At 52.7% G+C, this 18,354-nt stretch overlaps 1 protein-coding gene across 6 annotated transcripts in view; it reads left to right on the top strand.

The window, feature by feature from the left end:
- DRP2 (dystrophin related protein 2) overlaps positions 1-18,354 on the top strand; it is a 30,773-nt gene that overhangs the window by 4,293 nt on the left and 8,126 nt on the right. For 3 of the 6 annotated variants that reach the window (XM_052813679.1, XM_052813682.1, XM_052813680.1), the window contains 12 exons: positions 4,539-4,692; positions 9,230-9,363; positions 10,186-10,342; positions 11,506-11,626; positions 12,152-12,420; positions 12,923-13,069; positions 13,591-13,669; positions 14,865-14,925; positions 15,329-15,390; positions 15,669-15,743; positions 17,776-17,977; positions 18,183-18,268. In XM_052813679.1, the coding sequence (XP_052669639.1) occupies positions 4,585-4,692; positions 9,230-9,363; positions 10,186-10,342; positions 11,506-11,626; positions 12,152-12,420; positions 12,923-13,069; positions 13,591-13,669; positions 14,865-14,925; positions 15,329-15,390; positions 15,669-15,743; positions 17,776-17,977; positions 18,183-18,268 (1,501 nt within the window). In that variant the 5' untranslated portion in view covers positions 4,539-4,584. Of the gene's footprint in view, positions 1-4,538; positions 4,693-7,120; positions 7,278-7,555; positions 7,581-9,229; positions 9,364-10,185; positions 10,343-11,505; positions 11,627-12,151; positions 12,421-12,922; positions 13,070-13,590; positions 13,670-14,864; positions 14,926-15,328; positions 15,391-15,668; positions 15,744-17,775; positions 17,978-18,182; positions 18,269-18,354 lie in introns of those variants that run through there. The other 3 variants (XM_052813683.1, XM_052813684.1, XM_052813685.1) reach the window with 3 other exon arrangements.

Here is an 18,354-nt window from a genome sequence, read left to right as displayed (position 1 = left end):
TTGAAATATCTACAAGCCTCCCACCTTTCCCCTTAAAGGACACTGAGCATGCTGAGCTAAAATGTTATTACTTCTCTTGTACAGTAAGTTATACAACAACAAAGTCATTAACATTTCCAGCAGCAGGGAATGTGTTTATATTTCCATTCCCCTCATGGGATAAAGGCTGAGCTGCCTTGCCTCAAAATGTTGCCATATTTTTTCCTTATTGGCCAAGATCTGAAGTGGAAAGTTTCAGCCCAGAAAGAACATTTTGGAGGAAATTAGCAATTCAAAGCATAAGCTTTTGTCATTGAGAGACCTCTTGACCTATATGCTGTATTTGCTGGTGTTATATGTGGTAGAGAGCCGGAAATTCAACACCTGACATTGGACTCTAGCTTCCACAGCAGGTCCCTAATCCTGGGGGTTACTTTTACCAATGCAGGTCAGCTGCAGTGTGAATTCCCTTGATGTTTAGGAGGGTTTGGATCTGGGTTTGTATCAGGAGGATTTTAAACAAATGCAGCAAAACAGCAGAAATACACTGTGCAGCATGTGCGCTGGTGGCAAGCTGTCATCTTACTGTTGGCTGGGACGGAGAAGAGATGCTACAGGAGATGGGGCATAGCCTGTGCACCCATGTGCTGCCTCTCTGTTGCTGCTGCAACAGGTCTGTAAGTAGGAAGAGTGTAGAGATAGCTGAGCGGAGCAGTAAGTTGTGTGGTAGAGCTGAAGCAGAACTGATTGAGCAAAGACTGTTCCAGCTGCCTTTGTCAGACTGCCTGGAAAGCAGTGTGGTGAGCCAGGCTCTCCAGTGCTGAATTTGTAACAGATACAGCTCATGCAGGAAGAGGAAAAAGGCAACTACTTTGTTTTGAATACACCCTAATGCCCAAGCATTCAGCTGTTGAAATGTAACATCAAGATTTTTGGCTTTCTTACTTTTCAACTAGAGAATCATCGTGGTCTCCAACTAGGCTAAAAAGTTGTGACTTGGTTACTAAAGTGTTTGGAAGCTGTAACACTGTGAAACGTCTAATGCTTCATTTCTTAAGGTCTGCCAAGGGCAGAGGCAAGTGTCGGATGCTTTTCATGTGGGAGGATGCAAAACAGCATCATGTAACAAGGTTGTACCTGATCTTTCTGAGGAAGGGTCTGATCACCTTTGGGCCTGGAGTGGTGGAGTGGGGACCTCCAGCAAAGACCGGGTGAGACACACCAGTGGGAAAGGTTTCACTCCTTGCGCTCTCCCATCTATGGGTGCAGTGCCCCAGTGCCTGCTCTGTGGTGACTGTAAGACTGCTTCTTGCAATGTCCTCCTGTGGAAATTCTCACCTGCTCCTGCTCACACGGGCCTTGATGTTTTTCCTTCTTGCACAGAAATGTGCCCAGAGGATCAATGTCGCTTTAAATCTGGTTGGACTGCCTGACCACATTGCTCCTTGAGTCCTCCAAAGGAGGATTTTTCAACTCCTTTTCAAGTAGAGGCTTGTAGTAGACTGCAGGGATGGTAGTTTTAGTTGCCAACACTTAAATCTTTTTTGATGGATGTTGTCCCTTGGCTATAGCATACTGGGTCTCCAGCACCAACCTAAAGCAGTGTGCAGAGGGTGAACACTGGTGTAGGAGAGGCAAGGTGGATCGCAGGCTCAGTTCTTGACAGGTGTAGGCAGCAGGCAATAGACATTTAGCCAGGAAGCATCCACAAAACATCTACTCCACATGCTGCAGTGCCCAGACACAGTGCCGTACTGAAGCACTGAAGTAAAAGCGCAAGAGTCGGGAGCTATTTTGTGTGCCACGACAGAGGAGCAGAGCAGATCAAGAGCATTTCTCCTTGCCTGGTTCCTGTAATAGCAGGGAATTTGGCAAGGGATCATATGTAGCTGTTGGTTTGCTTGCAGTCGTGCCTCACAGTCTGGTTGTCTCTCTCTCCCACTGAATGTCCTCCTTTGTGCTGGCTGCCGTGCAGCTGAGTTATTTCCATATTATCTTGGGTTCTGCATATCTGGGCTTTGTCTTTGCAATTGCAGAGTGGCAAAGAGCAGCTGAGCCATTGCCATCAAACCTGCAGTAAAGTTTCTGTGTCAGTAAGATATTGCACAGGACATGCTTTAGGTAGTGGTTTTTGCTGGCACTTAGCTTTCCAGCTCAGTCTTGTTCTTTGAGTGCTGCCTCAGACAGGCTTTAGTTCCCTTGTGCCATGGCTCTGTGTCCTGACAGACCTTGTCATCACTGAAGGAGTTCAGGAGCCCAGCCCTTAGGAGGTGAGGCAAGGGCTATTCTTACTTCCATAATGCTGGCAGACAGCATGGAGACCCACCACGTCCTACACGTGGATACCCGTAGGACATGGTTTACCCATCTCTGTCTCCAGGACGGCACCTGTGCTGTGCATGAAGACTTATCCTTGAGCAAAATGCAGTAAGATGAGAGCTAGTGACCTTCCCAGTATTGCTTCTGTTCAGTGGTGCTGGTGGGAGGAACAAATGACCAGGCTGTGCTGGGAGGACTGGGAACAGAGGGCCCCTGTGTGTGGTGTTGAAGGGCTGGCTGAACCTGCCTGGCCAGCACACATCACTGCAATTACACTGCACTGCGCCACAGAAAAACTGAGGCCTCAGGATGGCAGCTGCAATGAGATGTCACAGAACCTCATTGGCAAAAGCCATGGATTTCCCAGTCATGCGGTAGAGCTCAATGGCATTCCTCTGATGGAGGCTTTGAGGCAAAATAACTTCATGCCCTGAGAACTGTATCTCTGCTAGACTGGCCCTCATCTAGAGGTGATTTAGAGGATCAGGGACAGCTCAGACCCCAAATAGCATAAGCACTGGAGGAATAGGACGTGGTGTTACCTGCTGTGAAAGATGGAAATCATCCACTGTACCCTTGGAGTTGCATGAGGTGAATTTGCCCCGCGACGCTGTGGGGCTTTGAAGACCCTGGAATTTATAACTATTAATGTGTCCTGATGATCATGCCTGCATGGGGAAAGGAGCGGGGTGAGGGTGCTGCAATGCACAGTCTGCGACGTTCATTTGTGCAAATGGGCAGGAGGGGTAAAGGACAGGACCTTGGATTATCAGCATGTTGGAGAGCTCGGCACAGGCTGTTCTGCTGGAGAGAGAGAGAATTATAGCTGTAGAAATTACTAAGGGATTAAAAAAATCATAACAGGATAAGCTGTTCTCTTAATGTGTGTAATGGAGGGGGGAGAGGCAGTGAAAGCCCAGGCAGGGGAGTGAGGGATGTGAAAGCATGAGGGGTGGGCAGCATGTACCAGGTCCTGGGGGCTTTCTCCTCACCAGGCTGTCCAGCATGATTGCTGGCTGTGCAGGATGTGCTGCCTGCTCCTGCCCTGTCAGGACCAAGCAGGAAGTTTCTCAGCTGGTCCAAGTGAGCTGGATGTGAAAGAGTCAACAACCTTCTTCCAGCAGCATCGCTCCGTCTGTACCTTGGAAGCAGTCCCATCTCCTCTTGGACTTGGAGGTCTGGCTGCTGGAGCCAGGTGATAGTTTCCTTCTAAAAGTAGGAAAGCAATCGCCAAGTTAGGTGGTGGGTTGGACAGGAGACAGCACAGTCCCTCAGCACCGCCTCTTGACCCATCACAGGCAGTATTCAAGCATCACTCTTGATTTGCTCATCTGACCTCATATGTGCTGAGTGTGGTCTGGGCAAAGCCCTGTGTAGTGTTCACAGCTTTTGTACGTTAGGTCTCCATCCTGCTGTGAACATGTTTGTGCTCAGCTCCTTTCATGGCACTGGCACCGGCCAAATGTAGAGTTGTGGGATTGTGCTTCAGTTCTAGAAATTTGCCAGATTCAAGGAAATATTACCTTGCACCTTTTTCTCTAGGCTTTATTTTCTCATGTCTTTCTGTAAAGCTAAGATGATTCTGGCAGTGGGATAAATCACTATTTTAGCTTATTCAGGGTACAAACCACAAAAAAACCAGCATTGTGACCAGAGGCTGCATTTCAGATCTATAGAATAGACAAGAGGCCACTGCTAACTGGCTTTACGGGTCGTACAGTTTTAAAAACAGAATAAAAAAGGGAATTTTATAACTCAGAATGAGTAAAAACTCATGAAAAGGTAGCTGATAGTGTGAGATGCATGTATGGGGGACTGAGGCTTTAAGCAATTTTCCTTCTGAACATAAAAGGGAAAAAGAATGTTTGAAAATATTGTTGGTTATGGGGATATGTCTATTATGTCTAAACATAAGTGGACATGACTGAGATCCTCTCTCACCTCCTCCTTTAAACCCTGGGCATCTCCTGTAGTTCAATAAACTCAACCCTTTTTAAAAATGCAACATAATCTGTGGGACTCACTAACACAGGATATCATTACAGCAAATTGTATAATTAGATGCAAAAAAGAGTTGGACATTTAGGTGAAAAAAGTGCAACATTAGTACAAATATATTAAAACAAATGCATCCTTTTAGTCTTCAGCCTTCGTGAAGGCAGCACACTAGGCACCTGGGAAGGGGGTCAGCTCCATGAGGAGGTGCAAACTGACCCAGGGACTCTCACGCTGCTTTTCAGGTGCTTGTGCCCAGAGTTGTCTCCGTCCCCATGAACATCGGTTCTGATGCAGCCCCTGGTGATGCAGGAATGGCCCTATGTCCTCCCACGATGTCCTGAGTGGCACATCACAGACCAGGCGCAGCACAGCAGCACTGCCCACCCACTGCCTCAGGTAAGAGCTGGGTCTGGGAGCTTTTCTCATGGCAGCTTTTTGCAGTGGTTGCAAATGTCTGTGGAGCAAACCGGGACCTCTGTTCCTGGTGGCAGGGAAAGCTGTTAGCTCCAGCCCCCCCATCGGCTTGCACTTAATGAGAATCTTAGCTCTCATTGAGCGTTTTGGCTGCAAAGTGTTTTCGAAAGTAGAGCAAGAGTGGCAACCTGCAGAGGTGGATTTCAAGCTTCCTTCAAAATAAAGAGCAAGAGACCACCATTAACAGCTCTTGTGTATTTGGTGGGTTTACTTTTTTCCTGGAAACTTGGAAGAATGTCAGCTTTTGCTGAAAATGTAGGTTTCTAACCTTCCTGCTTGCAGAGAAGAGTTTGGAAATAAGCCCCTGGCGAATGCTGTAAGGCAGAGGAGGAGCCTGACCTCTTTCTAGTCTAGTTACCTTGAGGAATGGAAAGTGGATGCTCACACTGTTGGTCTCCCTCCTCCTTCCTCCAGGGTCTCTGAGCTGGCAGGCCAGGGTCCTCACCAAAGCCAGGCAGAGAGGTGAAGGTCACCAGGATCCCTGGGTAAATGGCAGGGCAGAGTGGAGGAGAACAGAAAGGTGTGATGGCAACTGTCTGCAAGGCTGCCTGCCTTGTGCTCTGCACCAAGCTGTCACAAGCTTGTTTAGAACCTTGTCCTGGGTCACCCAGGACAGCAAGGCTGGGGAAACGCTGCCTCAACTCTGCTAGATTATGGCTTCCCCCTTGCTGCCTGTAGCTGTTGGCCCCAGGGTACCTCTTACCTGACAAGGGATGATGGACAGTGCCAGTTTTCCTTGGGCACTGGCAGTGTTGCTCTCAGGACAAATGAGGTCCCTGGCTCTGCCTTTTCCTTCTTCATCATGCTTCAAACATGAAAAGCAAAGGCTGAGCCTGGGGCTCTCCCTGCTGTGGCTTGCCATCTGTCTGGACCCATCCTGCCCCAGAGAGCCACGGTCTACAGGAGGAAGGCAGAGCTGTCTCTGGAATGGCTGCAGCATGCAAGAATGAGGCTTGCAGCTGGAGCAGGCTTTTGCCAGCTGAGTTAGGGCTTATTGGCCCTGGGGTGGCTGTTGGGTAGCTGCTACCGGGCCAGTGCACGGGTGGTTAATGAACAGCCCAGCAGATGAAGCAAGGAGGGAGAGGGATAGAACGAGATGAGCAGGGAAGTGCCCTCCTGAGCTGCCTGAGCAGTCCAAGCCTCTACAAGGGGGTCAGAGTCCTGTGGGGTTTGCTGGGAGAGGGGAGAGGAGCTGGGGCAGGACACCCTGTGGGACCCACCACCACTGAGCTGCAAGACAGCGCACAGTGAGGGTGCAGACATTCTCAGCTCAGGTCATATCCACTACAGGTTTCCCCCATTCCCTGCCTGAGCCTGGCTTTCTGCTGTGTGGGCATCAGTGTGTTGGGTGCCATGCACCAGCTGGCTGCTAGCTCCTGCAATGTTAAATGACAGCCCACCTCATTCAAAGGGTCTGCCATGCCCTCCTTCTCACAGGTGTAGGTGTTGCCACCTAGGAAACAGCCTTCCTCTCTTTTCCTTGCTTGTCCTGAAAGTTCTCTGCAGGCTGCAGACAACTCATCCTTAGTTGTGCCCTGGCCTTGCTGAAGCCCCCTCCTCCAGTCTAGGAGCTGGTTCTGCATCTGTTGGGCCTGGGAGGTGGTGGGGAGAGGAGACTGGCCGTGCTGGTTCTAGAGGGAGACGGCAGCAGTCAGATGTGCAGGCAGGGAAGGAGGGGAAGAGAGGGAGAGATACAGGGAGCTTTTCATTCCCTCCCTGTAGGTGGAGGAGAGCACGGAAACAATGCTGGGCAGCAGGATTGTGGGGGGCACAAGGAGCCAGCCCAGAGCCTTCTGGCAAAAACAAACTATTTGCACCCAGTCTAGGTGGGCAGGAACATCTGTGCTGGCACACAGTGCTGGGCTGGGGCACATGGTGGGCACAAGGGCATCTTTGGCTTCTTGGGGGTTAGGTCTCGAGGAGCTGACTATTTACATTCCAGGTAGCCAAAGCTTGCTGGGGCCATTCCCTGGGTAAGTCTCTTCCCTGACAAACACCCCTGTCTGCCCTGCATGTACTCCAGCATCTGAGGGCAAGGTGTCTGCTGGTCACCCCAGCCCAGCCCACCATCACCTTTGTCATGCCCTTGCAGAGGTGGATCTTTCCCAGTGCCCAGAGCAATCTCTCTGTGCACAGCCAGCTTCCCGCAAAGACCTTTCCCACGCCAGGGTGCCCTGCAGTGCACAGATCTCTGTCCCCTTTGTGCTTTGCGGGCAGCCACGATAGCACCACCGGGGTTAAGGCAGGTTGGAGGCTGCTGGAATGCCAACGGACAAAGCTGAGATTGAGGCTGGCTGCGAGGCACAGCCGCCCCCCTCCAGATTCCTGGGGGGTCAGTTCTCAGGGCAGCCCCACTCTGGTAAGCACAGGGCACTTGCCTGCTTCCCTGCCGGGTGCCTGGTGGCACCCGGAGGGGTGGGAGGCGATGCCCGCTCCTCCGGCGAAGCTGAGCAGCCCTGCAGTGGATCTGTGGCTAAGCACAGGTAGATGCGCTCGCCAGAGCTTGTGTGAGTGTTCTGTGCCTGGAAATAAAGCTGTTCAAGGGTGGAGGGGGAATGCAGATCCAGGCTGCCACTGCTGGGGTCTGGGGAAGGGATGCTTAGGGGACGCTTAGAGGGAAAGCACTGCTTTTTCCCTCTGCTTGCTTGCAGGGGTTTTGTTCTAGGGGAGCAGATGCCCTGCTTGGCCACTGTCACTGGCTCATCTGCTGGGGATGGTCTGTGAGTCGCAGGTTTGGTGGGCTTTTAACTTCTTCAAACAAGGCTGGGAAGACTGTGTTGTCTGCTGAGCTGTGCTGCAGTTGCACCCAGGTAGAGCTGATCCCTTCCTTTGGTATCCTCTGGGTTAGAGGGGAGGGCTGGAGTGTTCCCTGGCAGCACTGTGGGGCTAACCTACTTGAGTGTCATGAGGATGTGCACATGCAGAGTATTGAATTTTCTACAGGCAAGCAGCAATTTTAGCTTGAGTGGTTTATTATTCATGGCCCCAAGATTTCTGTGAACTCTGTGGGTGATGGTTTTCTTTGTTTTCTTGATGCTCCTGGAGTGGCAGGATGGGGAGGCAGAGAACAGTCTAGCGTTAGATGTTTTTAGATGAAGCAAACTTAGCACCAGTCTCAGTGATCATTTGATTTCTCTCTGAGAACTGGCATGGAGGGGGTATTGTTTTAGCTGTGCGGCCAAATTCCTTGTCTGATGGTTTCCTCCTGCCTGTTGTTCTCCTTGGCTTGGCTGGATCTGTCCCCTGGACACCTCCAGGAGCCCTTGGACAGGACAAGTAACAAGTATCTGCACGTTCCCTTTGGAAGAGCTGCTGCTTTCCCCCAGAGGTGGCTGCCCTTCTCTGGCAAAGCGGTGCCTGTTGTATGTGCTGTTTAGAAAGTGCTAATGCAGTTAATTATGCTTGATTAATCACCTGGGGATAATTATCACAAATGAGCTCTAATATCAAAGTAGCAGTAATCGAAAGGCTGCCATTTCCCCAACAAAGCGCATCAACGTCTCACTTGTGGAAATGCAATGTGTCTGTGTGTTTTGCACAACGATCTATTTTTCAGAGAGGAAATCCCCTCTCACTCACTGAGTCCTATGTGAGGTGCTTCTAGTCCTGCTGGTGTGTGTTACTGTCGCCAGCAAGCGCAACAATGTCTTTGCTGCCATCACGAGCAGGAGCATGACACAGTGCTAAAAGCTCAGGAGAGGATTCCTTCCCCCATCCACCGAGGATTTGTTGTCCAGGGATCAGCAGCCAGTTTTCCAGGCTGAGTGGCATGGTACAAAGTGTGCTTCCTTTGTGTGGCTGGGTTAGGATTTGCTGTCATCTGCTCCACGGCCTCTCAGAGCATCCTTCCCACCACTGCTCATTCTGGAGAGATGCAGAGGAGAAGCAGCATCTGTGGAGGAGAAGCGGCATCTCAGATTTGCTGTGCAGGCAGGGAATATCCTTGTGCTTCTGTAGAGGAGCAGGTGGCAGCTCCCAGTACTGGGGATGGCGTGAAGGAGGTTGGCAGTTCCCCTTGTTCCCTAGGAACAACAGGACCCATGGTGCTCGCCTCTTCTTGAAGCACAGCAGCCCTGTATGGCGTGGAAATAAATCACCGTTAGCCCTGCAGGGACTGTGACACACAAGGGCCAGCTCTGATTTAATACCTAGCAGTGAGAAAAGTTCATTGCTGGATAACTGAGGAGCACAGAGATCCTGCAGAACAGGAGATACGCAGTAAGCCCTTCCTTCAACCTTTGCTCTTAGTGCTGCTGGAGCTGGCACTGCATCCTTCCTCCAGGCATGACCATGAGCTTCCCTGGAGCTGCTAACAGACCCCTCTGGAAGCCAGGCAGCCCCCTTGCGAGTTGAAAAGCCAGGCAGCGTCAACACGGGGGGGGGGGTAGGTGTCCACAGGCAAGTGCCATAAGCACTAGGCAGCTACCTCTGGATGCAGCGTGGTTCTGTTTCTGCCCAGGTTGAAGCCTCACAGGATGGTGCAGGACCTTTGTGTGTAACCTCCCGGGCTCCAAGCAGTGCTGTCAGGCTCCGGGCCCCTCTGGAGATGAATCTTTGCTGGAACGAGATCAAAAAGAAATCCCACAGCCTTCGGTAAGAGTCCCTGCCTGGAGCAAGCTCCAGGGCTGGCTTGGTCTTCCAGCCTTGCCTGCAGCATGTGTTTGTCAGGAGGTTTTTGAACTTGTTTGCTTGATGAGCCGTATGAATCCACGGTGACCTTGGCTTGGTTTCCGCTCTTGTCCACAGACCTCTGAGTCTTTCTCCCTACGCTGAAAAGCATCCCCTCCATTTCCACCCATCCTGTCCTCCTCTCCCCACCCCTCCTTCACACTTTCTGCTGCTTTCTCCATCCTCTGCCGCTGCTGTCTCTGCGGCTTGTCTCTTTTTGTCCCATGGCCTTGCCACCACCTCCTCTGCGCTTGTCCCTTTGCTGGGAGCCCCCTCCACTGCGCGGGGGGAACATGCCTTCCAGACTGTCAGAGGTTGCAGCTCCACAGCCAGCATGACAGAGAGCTTAACTGGGGCGTGTTAATTGTCTCCTGCCTTAATGCAAGGCTCCTGGAAGCTGCCCAGTCATGTAAATGCTGAGGCAAGCCCTCTGTGCTAGCCAGAGCACAGCCCTGACCAACAGGCAGATGCAAAGTGACTCTGTCCTCTGCTCTGGGCTCCAGGGTGATGAATAGTCTCAGAGTTTCTTCTCCCCAATGCCTCCATGCTTCACCCCACCTAGCAGTGCAGCATCTGTGCTGGCTGAGGGTCATGCATAGACCATGCTGAGGCATGCTGCCAGTCACTGGTGGGGTCCTGTGGGTGCCTGGGGTCACCACCCCAGCCGTGGTGCTGTGCCTTCTCTCCCTGGGGAACCTGCTCCTCTCCTGTCTGACCTCCATCCTGCTGTCCTCACTCTCCTGCCAGGGCTCGGCTGGAGGCCTTTTCTGACCACAGTGGGAAGCTGCAGGTGCCTCTCCAGGAGATAATAGACTGGCTCGGGCAGAAGGATGAGGAGCTCTCTGCACAGCTGCCCCTGAGGGGCGATGTCCTCCTGGTGCAGCAGGAAAAGGAGACGCATGCGGTACGTTCCCTCACACCTCCCCTGCAGCCGTTCACTGCTAAGATGAGCTGCAGGTGGGCAGCCCTGCCTGGGACCGCTGCCTCGTGTCACTGCCCATGCCCACAGTCTGTGAGTGCAGCAGTCCTTGCCCACCTCCATCTCTGCTTCCTATGGAATGGCAGAGCCCCAGTCCTGTAGCAAATACCCATAGCATGCAACAGGTGGAGCCCATCTGGTTTTAGACAATAAATCTGCATTATGACCTCAAGTCATCTGCAGCTGCTGCAGCTGGTAGTGGGCCCCACCACTTCTCTCCTAGTTTCCTCCTTGTGTCCTACCTCTGCAACAGAGGGAATTGCCTCTTACTGGCCTTTGCTTTTGAGATCTCAGGGCCTGAGGAGGTCAGTTGGTCTAAAGGCAACCTGGTGGTCAGGACATGAGTGATTCCTGCAGTAGCACGTTATCATCATACCTGAAACTGGGGTAAACCCAGACAGATCAGTTTCCTGCTTCCTTGATCAGAGCATTTCCTTCTTACTGCCAGTGGCTGTTGGGCTTTAGTTGTTTTTACCTTGAAAACAAAATTAAACTGTTGCTTACTGTTGCTATCCCTCATCCTCGCTGGAGCTAGCTACTTCCCCAGCGCACAAATAGCCAATCCAGCAGACAGAACCAGTGGGGGGCTGCAGTTGGAGAGGAGGAGAGGCCATCCTAAACCAGCCTGCCTCCGAAGTCTGCCCTGGCATATGTGCTGCTTTGGGGCATCCTGCTGTTCCTCTCCTTGCTCCTCTGGCAGCTGGACCTGTTGCTGAACAGCTGCTGGAAGGACTGTTTGCATGACCATGGTCTCGCTGCATGAGTGAGGAGCATCTCCAAGCAGTCCTATGAAAGCATCATCAATAAAGCAGTTCCTCTTGCACAGCCCTGGCTCAACACACCCTTTTGGGCTTGCTGTTCCACCTCCCCTCTCCAGCAAAGCTGCAGTCCAAACCTCTGCAGGAGCCACCTTCTTGCAGATGGTCATTCCTTCCACGAACTGCAAAAATATTTCTCTGTTAACTTCTCTCTGTGTCTCCAGTGAGGTTTGGGCCCTGGAATGAATAAATCACTGCAGCCCTTGGTGAGAGGGCAGCAGGGGCACGATTCTCCAGCTCAGCCTGCTGTCTCATCTCTGTGCTTTCCAGGCTTTCATGGAAGAAGTGAAGTCTCGGGGACCATACATTTACTCTGTCCTGGAGTCGGCACAGGCTTTCCTTTCCCAGCATCCATTTGAGGAATTAGAAGAACCAACTTCAGAAAGCAAAGGTCTGTGGAGCTCCCCCCTCCTTGTTCTCCCATAGCACAGCAGAGCTCCTCCTGGGCTCGGCTGGAGAGGATGGAATGGAGATGGTTGGTGTGGCACAAAGCGGCACATCAGTGCTCTGCCTCGCACCATCACGCACCAGGCTGTTTCCAATCCTTTGGCCAAAGGTCAGACCGGCACAGAGCGGTGCTTCTGTCCTGGGTAAAGGCAGAGGCTGCTGGCACAGCCCGTGATGGGGTGCATCTCATGAGACAGTATCAGATGTGCTCTGGGGTAGGTTTTTAAAGGGCAGCAGGACTTCTGCTTGTGAGGACAGACAGCAGACAGAGGTCTGTGGACAGGCTGGATACCTAGAGGGGTTGGTGCAGAGATGGATACTATTATCACTTGGTTTCCCTCCCTCTTTCCAGTTTTCCCTAGATTTTTTTATCTTCCTTTTTCCTGCCCTCCCTCCCTGTTTTGCCCACTCTCCTCTGGGCTGGGATCTCATTTTTGCTCTCTGTTCCCTTTCTGCTTTGCCTTCACAGATGTCTCTCCCCGGCACCGGATCCAAAACATTAGCCGCTTTGTCTGGAAGCAGGCAAATGTGGCCAGTGAGCTGTGGGAGAAGCTCACGGCCCGGTGTGTGGACCAGCACCGCCACATTGAACGGACGCTGGAGCAGCTGCTAGAGATTAAAGGGGCCATGGAGGAGCTCAGCATGACACTGGACCAGGCTGAAAGCGTGCGTGAAACCTGGGAACCCATTGGGGACCTCTTCATTGACTCCTTGCCAGAGCACATCCAGTCGACCAAGGTACTTCTGGCTCTGAGAAGGCTCCAGCCTTGGCCCCAGAGGTGACGAGATGCTGCTTCCCAGGAGGGCAATGCTGCTCCTCCTGACTGCTCAGTCCAATGCAGCGTCCTTACTTGGGGTCTCAGGGGCCATTCCTCCCGCTGACAGCCCCCTAGCTTTGCGAGTGTGGATTTGGTCCACAGTGTCCTGAGAAATTGGCTGTGCTGAGCACCTTGTCATTGCACAGACCTTACACAGGTACAGTGGCTCAGCATAGATGAGCCATTGCCTACATCCCACTTCTCAGGAGATCTGAGTAATCTCCAGTCTGGCTGGTTTGTTTTCTTGTTTTTTTCTCCCCCTGCTAAAGTACATTGTGGGAAGGGTTAGTCAGCAGCATGTTGCCAGCCACTAGACCACCCTAGCTTGTAGCAGAGGAATCAGATCTAAGTCCTGACCACTTGCCTGCTTCTTTTCTTTCTTACCCTGCCCTGTGCCCGTTCCCCTGGGCATGGGACTCCAGCTCTTCAAAGAGGAGCTCTCCCCCATGAAGGATGGGGTGAAAGTGGTCAATGATCTTGCGCACCAGCTTGCCATCTCAGATGTCCACCTGTCCATGGAGAACTCCCGTACCCTGGAGCAGATCAACACGCGCTGGAAGCAGCTGCAGGTGGGAAGGAGTCAGGACCAAGCACTGCAAGTAAGCTACAGGCAGGAGGATGCTGGGGAAGGGCTGTCACTGCTGAGCTTCAAGGACGATAAAGTAAGGCTTGGCATAGCAGGGATGGTATAGCTGGTGTTCCTGGAGGAGGACAGCATCAGTTCAGTGTGAGGAAAGTGGCTGGTAAATCTGTAGAGGTCTTGAGCAGGAAAAGGCAATGGGAGGAACAAAGGATGCTGTCTGAGAAGAATCAGGATCTGATGGAGGGGTCAGTACCAGCTGTGGTTTTGTTGATGTCTGTGAAAATATGGATACAGGTGAGCTGGAGATGTGGCCTGTGCTGCCTCAGCCTGTGGGAGGAGGTGTAGAGGGCTGAGTGGACTGGGGAATGCAAATACCAAGGCAGGTGAAGAAGGAAGAGGACCTGCGTGCTGGGGCACGTCTGAGTCCACGCACAAGCCTTCCTGAATGGGGCTTCAATGTGAAATGCCTGATGGGCTGCCATTGAATTCTTCTGTCCCATTCTCCAGGCCTCCATAAACGAACGCCTGAAGCAGCTCCAAGACGCCCACCGGGACTTCGGACCAGGCTCCCAGCACTTCCTCTCCTGTACGTGAGCAGTTCCTCCTGGCTTCCTGCCATGAGGCTGCCTCTGCAGAGTGGCTTAGCATGGGCTGTGGCACAGGAGAATGGGGTGCAGGGTCCTGTTGCTGCGCCCAGAGCCACACACACAGCCAGGAAAGGGCCCAGGCCAGTGCCTGGTGCACAGAAACCAGAGTAGAAGGCATCTCCCAAAGTCAGTGTTGTGCTACCTCACCTTGTGGGACCAAGGGTGGGACATAAGTGTGGTTCCCCTTCAGAGCGCAGAGCTGTGACACTCGCAGCAGCAGCTCCCAGGTGATGCTGGGAGCGTTGCCAGCCTCAGAGACTGGGTGGGCAAGACAACAGATGGCAGAAAAAGGCAGTCCCCCATACCCCATGTTAGTCATTCTGAGGCCAAAAATGCGCATGTTAAGGAGGCTTTTGTTCACGTGGTGAGGCAGAGGGATGCTGTTCCGACAAAGCTGAGCTGCTGCTGGCTGGTGGCTCTCAGTCCTGCAAAGGATGGGCAGCCGGTTGTGTTCCAGAGTCTGGGGTCCATCCTTGGAAATGCTGAGCCCAGGAGTGGTGTTTGTTGGCCTGTGTTTCTCTCCAGACCATGTCCTCCTATCTGAAAGGAAGAGCAACTTTTCCAGTTGCAGGAATTGATAAGCTGCCTGTGACAAAGGAAAATAGCTGAGGATCATAAAAGGGCTTTCATCCTCTAGATAGGGTGGCCGGCAACTGGTATGGGATGCATCCTCATCTTCCCTAGATGCTGCAGCTGACACACAGAGCATGAGTAATGGAAACAGCAGATGCTGTGGGTGCCCAAGCCTGGCCATAACAGGCAGTGCTCTGTGTGTGTCCAAATCCCAGCTGCTATGAGTCCTGCCCGCTGGTGACCACAGCATTTCTTTGGGCATCATCAAAGCATCATGAAGCATCTCTTCCTGAGTTCTGAGCTCAGCCAGATTCAGACCCCCGTCTCAAGAGAGGCAAGATGCCTCTGACAAGACCAGCAGTCTTGCATCTTATAGGTAGCATTAACTTGCCCGCTCCAACACCCCCAGCTGGTGATTTGGGAAGATACAGCCTCTTCAGAGGCGGCTGGCCTCTGTCTGACCCACCTGCTGGCACAGTCCCGCTGGGCTCTCATCAGAAACAGAATCAACGTAAAGGAGCATTTGGTGTTGATCCAACATCTGTGTCTCTCTCCTTGCAGCCTCTGTCCAGGTCCCCTGGGAGCGAGCCATTTCCCCCAACAAAGTGCCGTACTACATCAAGTGAGTGTGCTCCCAACTGCAGCCCGTGGTCTTCTCTGGCCCAGTGGGAATAGGAATTAGGGACCAATTAGGAGTGGGGGGCAGCGAGCAGACTGGCCTGAGCACTGACCTCCAGCAAAACATGTGACCCCCAACCTGGCAAAGCCACTCTTTTCCTGCCTGCTGAGATGCCCCATATGAGGGGGGACACTGGCTGGAAGGAGGGGGGCCTGGCAGCAAGTGGTTCTGTGGGCATCCTCCATGCTGCTGTGGCTGGGGAGTGTGCTCACTGGGGTGCAGCAGCCCCAGTGTCTGCAGGCACTGGGGGACTTGCTTCCAGGGCTGGCCAGGTCCTTTTTTAATCTCTCATGGCAGCTGCTTAATTCCCAGTTTGACTCTTGGTTTCCTTCTATTTTCCTTCCAGTCACCAGGCCCAGACGACATGCTGGGACCACCCAAAGATGACAGAGTTGTACCAGACACTGGGTAAGGAGGCTGCCACAAAGCCATTCGAATAGCATCCACCTTTTCGCAGTTTGGGGTGCTATGTAAGATCTCCCCAGCCCGCCTGCTCCCCTCTGTGGCACAGGGCCCCCCCAAAGCAATGGGGTGCAACCACCTGGCAGGCTCTGCCCCTCCTCCTACCGCACGCACTCTGCTTCTGCTGGTGGGGCTGGAGTCTGGGAACTGCAACTGCTGCTTCCTGCCCTGGAGATAAGGATGTCGAGCTGTGGTTTTATTCTTCTTTTCCTGTGTTATTGCAGCGGATTTGAATAACATCAAGTTCTCAGCGTATCGGACGGCTATGAAGCTACGACGGGTGCAAAAAGCCCTGCGATGTGAGTGCAGGAAGTATTTCCCTCCTGCTGAGTCTCCCTTGATAAAGGCATTAAACTAACACAAGCTTTTATCAGCACATCAAAGGCAGGAGCCCACCAGGGGACAGGTAGCTGAGGCGAGAAGCGAGAAGCGCTAGGAAGACCAGTTGTGGCTGGAAAGCTGAGCAAATCCACCAGCAAGGTGTCTATGTCAGCTTCTTTGCAGGCATAGGGTGTAAATGCCTCAAGGGCAGGTGTTAGTCGATGAGATTTGAGAACAAAGAGGTCCATCTCAGAGTTACAAAGCTGTGGGATCAGGCAGAGGCTCACCCAGTACCTCCAAAGAAGTCCGGAGAAGCCATGGATGTAACCAAGAGCAGAAACCAGCCTTGCTGGCAGGGGCAGAGAGGGCTCCACTACTTAAAGAGGAGGAAGGGAGCCAATAAACCTGACTTCTGCACTGTTGGTAAAACTCCAGTTGAAACAAGGGTTAATAGCAAGGTGGATATGATGCGACAGGAGTTAAACATGATGTGTGGGTCTCTGAGAGGAAGCCGCTCCGCGGGAGCTGCTGAGGAGTTTCCAAAGGAATTGGCGAGCAGGTGGATGCGAATCTGATAGATGCAGCATCCTTGGCTGCTGGAGAGCTTTTGGTAAGGCCTCTCGCCTAAGGCTCTGTCAAAATGAAACAGCAGCAGGATGAAGGAAAACCCCTCCTGAATTAATCATTCCCAATGGGGAGGAGACACAGCCAGGCAGCAGTGGGGTCCCAGGCAGACCTGTGCTCCTTGACATCTTGTGAAAGGCCTGGAAGAAGGTTGAGTGAGGGTGAGAGGAGATTTGGTACTCAAGGGAGTTGAACCCTGGTGGCGGAGTAGTTTCATGACGCTGTGGTGACCAGGCTGCCTCATACCTGGGGATATTCAGGGCTGATGTAGTGCAAATGGGGGAAAGCAGCAGTTAGCTTTCGCCACCCTGCAAAGTTGCCATGCAGCAGTGGCTGGAGAAACACCAGACATGGTGGGGAAAAGGGCAGAGAGCAAAGAAGAGCCCTTCCATGTGCTGCTTGTGCATCTTTGCCCATCTGTTGCATCTCACATGCTGTGCTGGTGCCTTCTTCCCAACCCAGAAATGACGTGGAAGAACATGAATAAGTGCTTCTTGTTCAAGACATAATTGAGAAGGGCAAAGAGGCTGCCAAGGCAGCTTCCCCATGATGAGAGGTTTGGTGGAATGAGTGGCCATGTAGGAAAGGGGCAGTGTGCAACATGCCAGAGCCATATGCAGTCATGGGCAGTATGGACTCAAGAGTGAGCAGGAGCGATACTGGTGTGTGAATTGGGGTGCCCCAGTGCAACTGTCAGCAGCTTTGACAGGAGAAGGGAGGAGTTTTCCACAGAGTGAAGTTACAATGTGGAAATGGCACATGATCCCCCAGGCACTGAGAACATAAATAGTCTCAGAAATTGAAAGATTTTCAGGAAAGTAAGATTGCTGGCTGCTAAACATGATAGCACATACAACCTGTGGCCATAGAAATCTGAAAGCAGGGTAGCCAGGGTAGCTCACACTGTCCTAGCCCCATTTTAGGTTTGTGCCCTGACACCCGCAGCCAGTCAGAGCTGGAGACAGGACTGTTCCACCTCTGGGCAGATATTCATAGGGTCTGTGTGGCTCTGTGGCCCCTCACCTCCCCACACCAGCCCCACAGGGACCCAGCATGTGGGAGGCCGGCTCTGGGCACCTGTGGCTCTGCACAGTGCCTTTCATGGGTAGCATTTTTGTGGCCATGGTTGGCCACAGCAACAGGGAAGGAAGGCCACGCAGAATGGTGGTTCAAGTTGACTATAGGTGGAGATGTGGCTATTTTGGGAGGGGTTTATGGGTGGGAGAGCAATTCTGGGAGCTGTGCCCATCCTGCCAGCATCTTCCCCACCGCAGTGGGGCTGAGACTGCCCCAGGGCAGGGCAGAACTGTGTCTCCCTCCTCTTGGGTCTCACCTCTCCCATTTTCCTCTGTGCCTCTGATCCCTCCACCTGTGCTTTCTGTGCAGTGGACATGGTAACCCTGGCCACGGCCTTGGAAATCTTCAATGAGCATGACCTGCAGCCCAGTGACCGGGCGATGGATGTGGTGGAGGTCATCCACTGCCTGACCGCCCTCTATGAGAGGCTGGAGGAGGAGCGGGGCATCCTGGTGAATGTGCCACTCTGTGTGGACATGAGCCTCAACTGGCTGCTGAATGTCTTTGACAGGTACCACTCCCTCGGCATTCCCCTGAGCTGTGGAGCTGCCATGCTTGGAAGGAAACCTCCATGTTACTCTTCCAACTGGCAGTGCTGCAAAAAGGCCCTGGCCGCTAGCGAGGGGGCTGCCTGGCACGGGCTTGCCTTGCTGACCCCTCTGCATAAAAAAACCCTCCAAAACATTTGCAAACCTGTGCAATATCTTGCCTTGCAGTGGCCGCAGTGGGAAGATGAGGGCTCTCTCCTTCAAGACGGGCATTGCATGTCTGTGTGGGACAGAGGTCAAGGAGAAGTTTCAGTGTGAGTGTCCCATCTCCATCCCCCAGGGCCTGGTGTGGAGTAACCTGGGAAAAGCAGAACTGCTTTTGTTTCCTGGCTTAGCTTTC

This window comes from Harpia harpyja, chromosome 18, assembly GCF_026419915.1.
Source record: "Harpia harpyja isolate bHarHar1 chromosome 18, bHarHar1 primary haplotype, whole genome shotgun sequence".
Classification (NCBI taxonomy): Eukaryota; Metazoa; Chordata; class Aves; order Accipitriformes; family Accipitridae; genus Harpia; species Harpia harpyja.
This window is presented reverse-complemented; position numbering and strand designations above follow the sequence as displayed.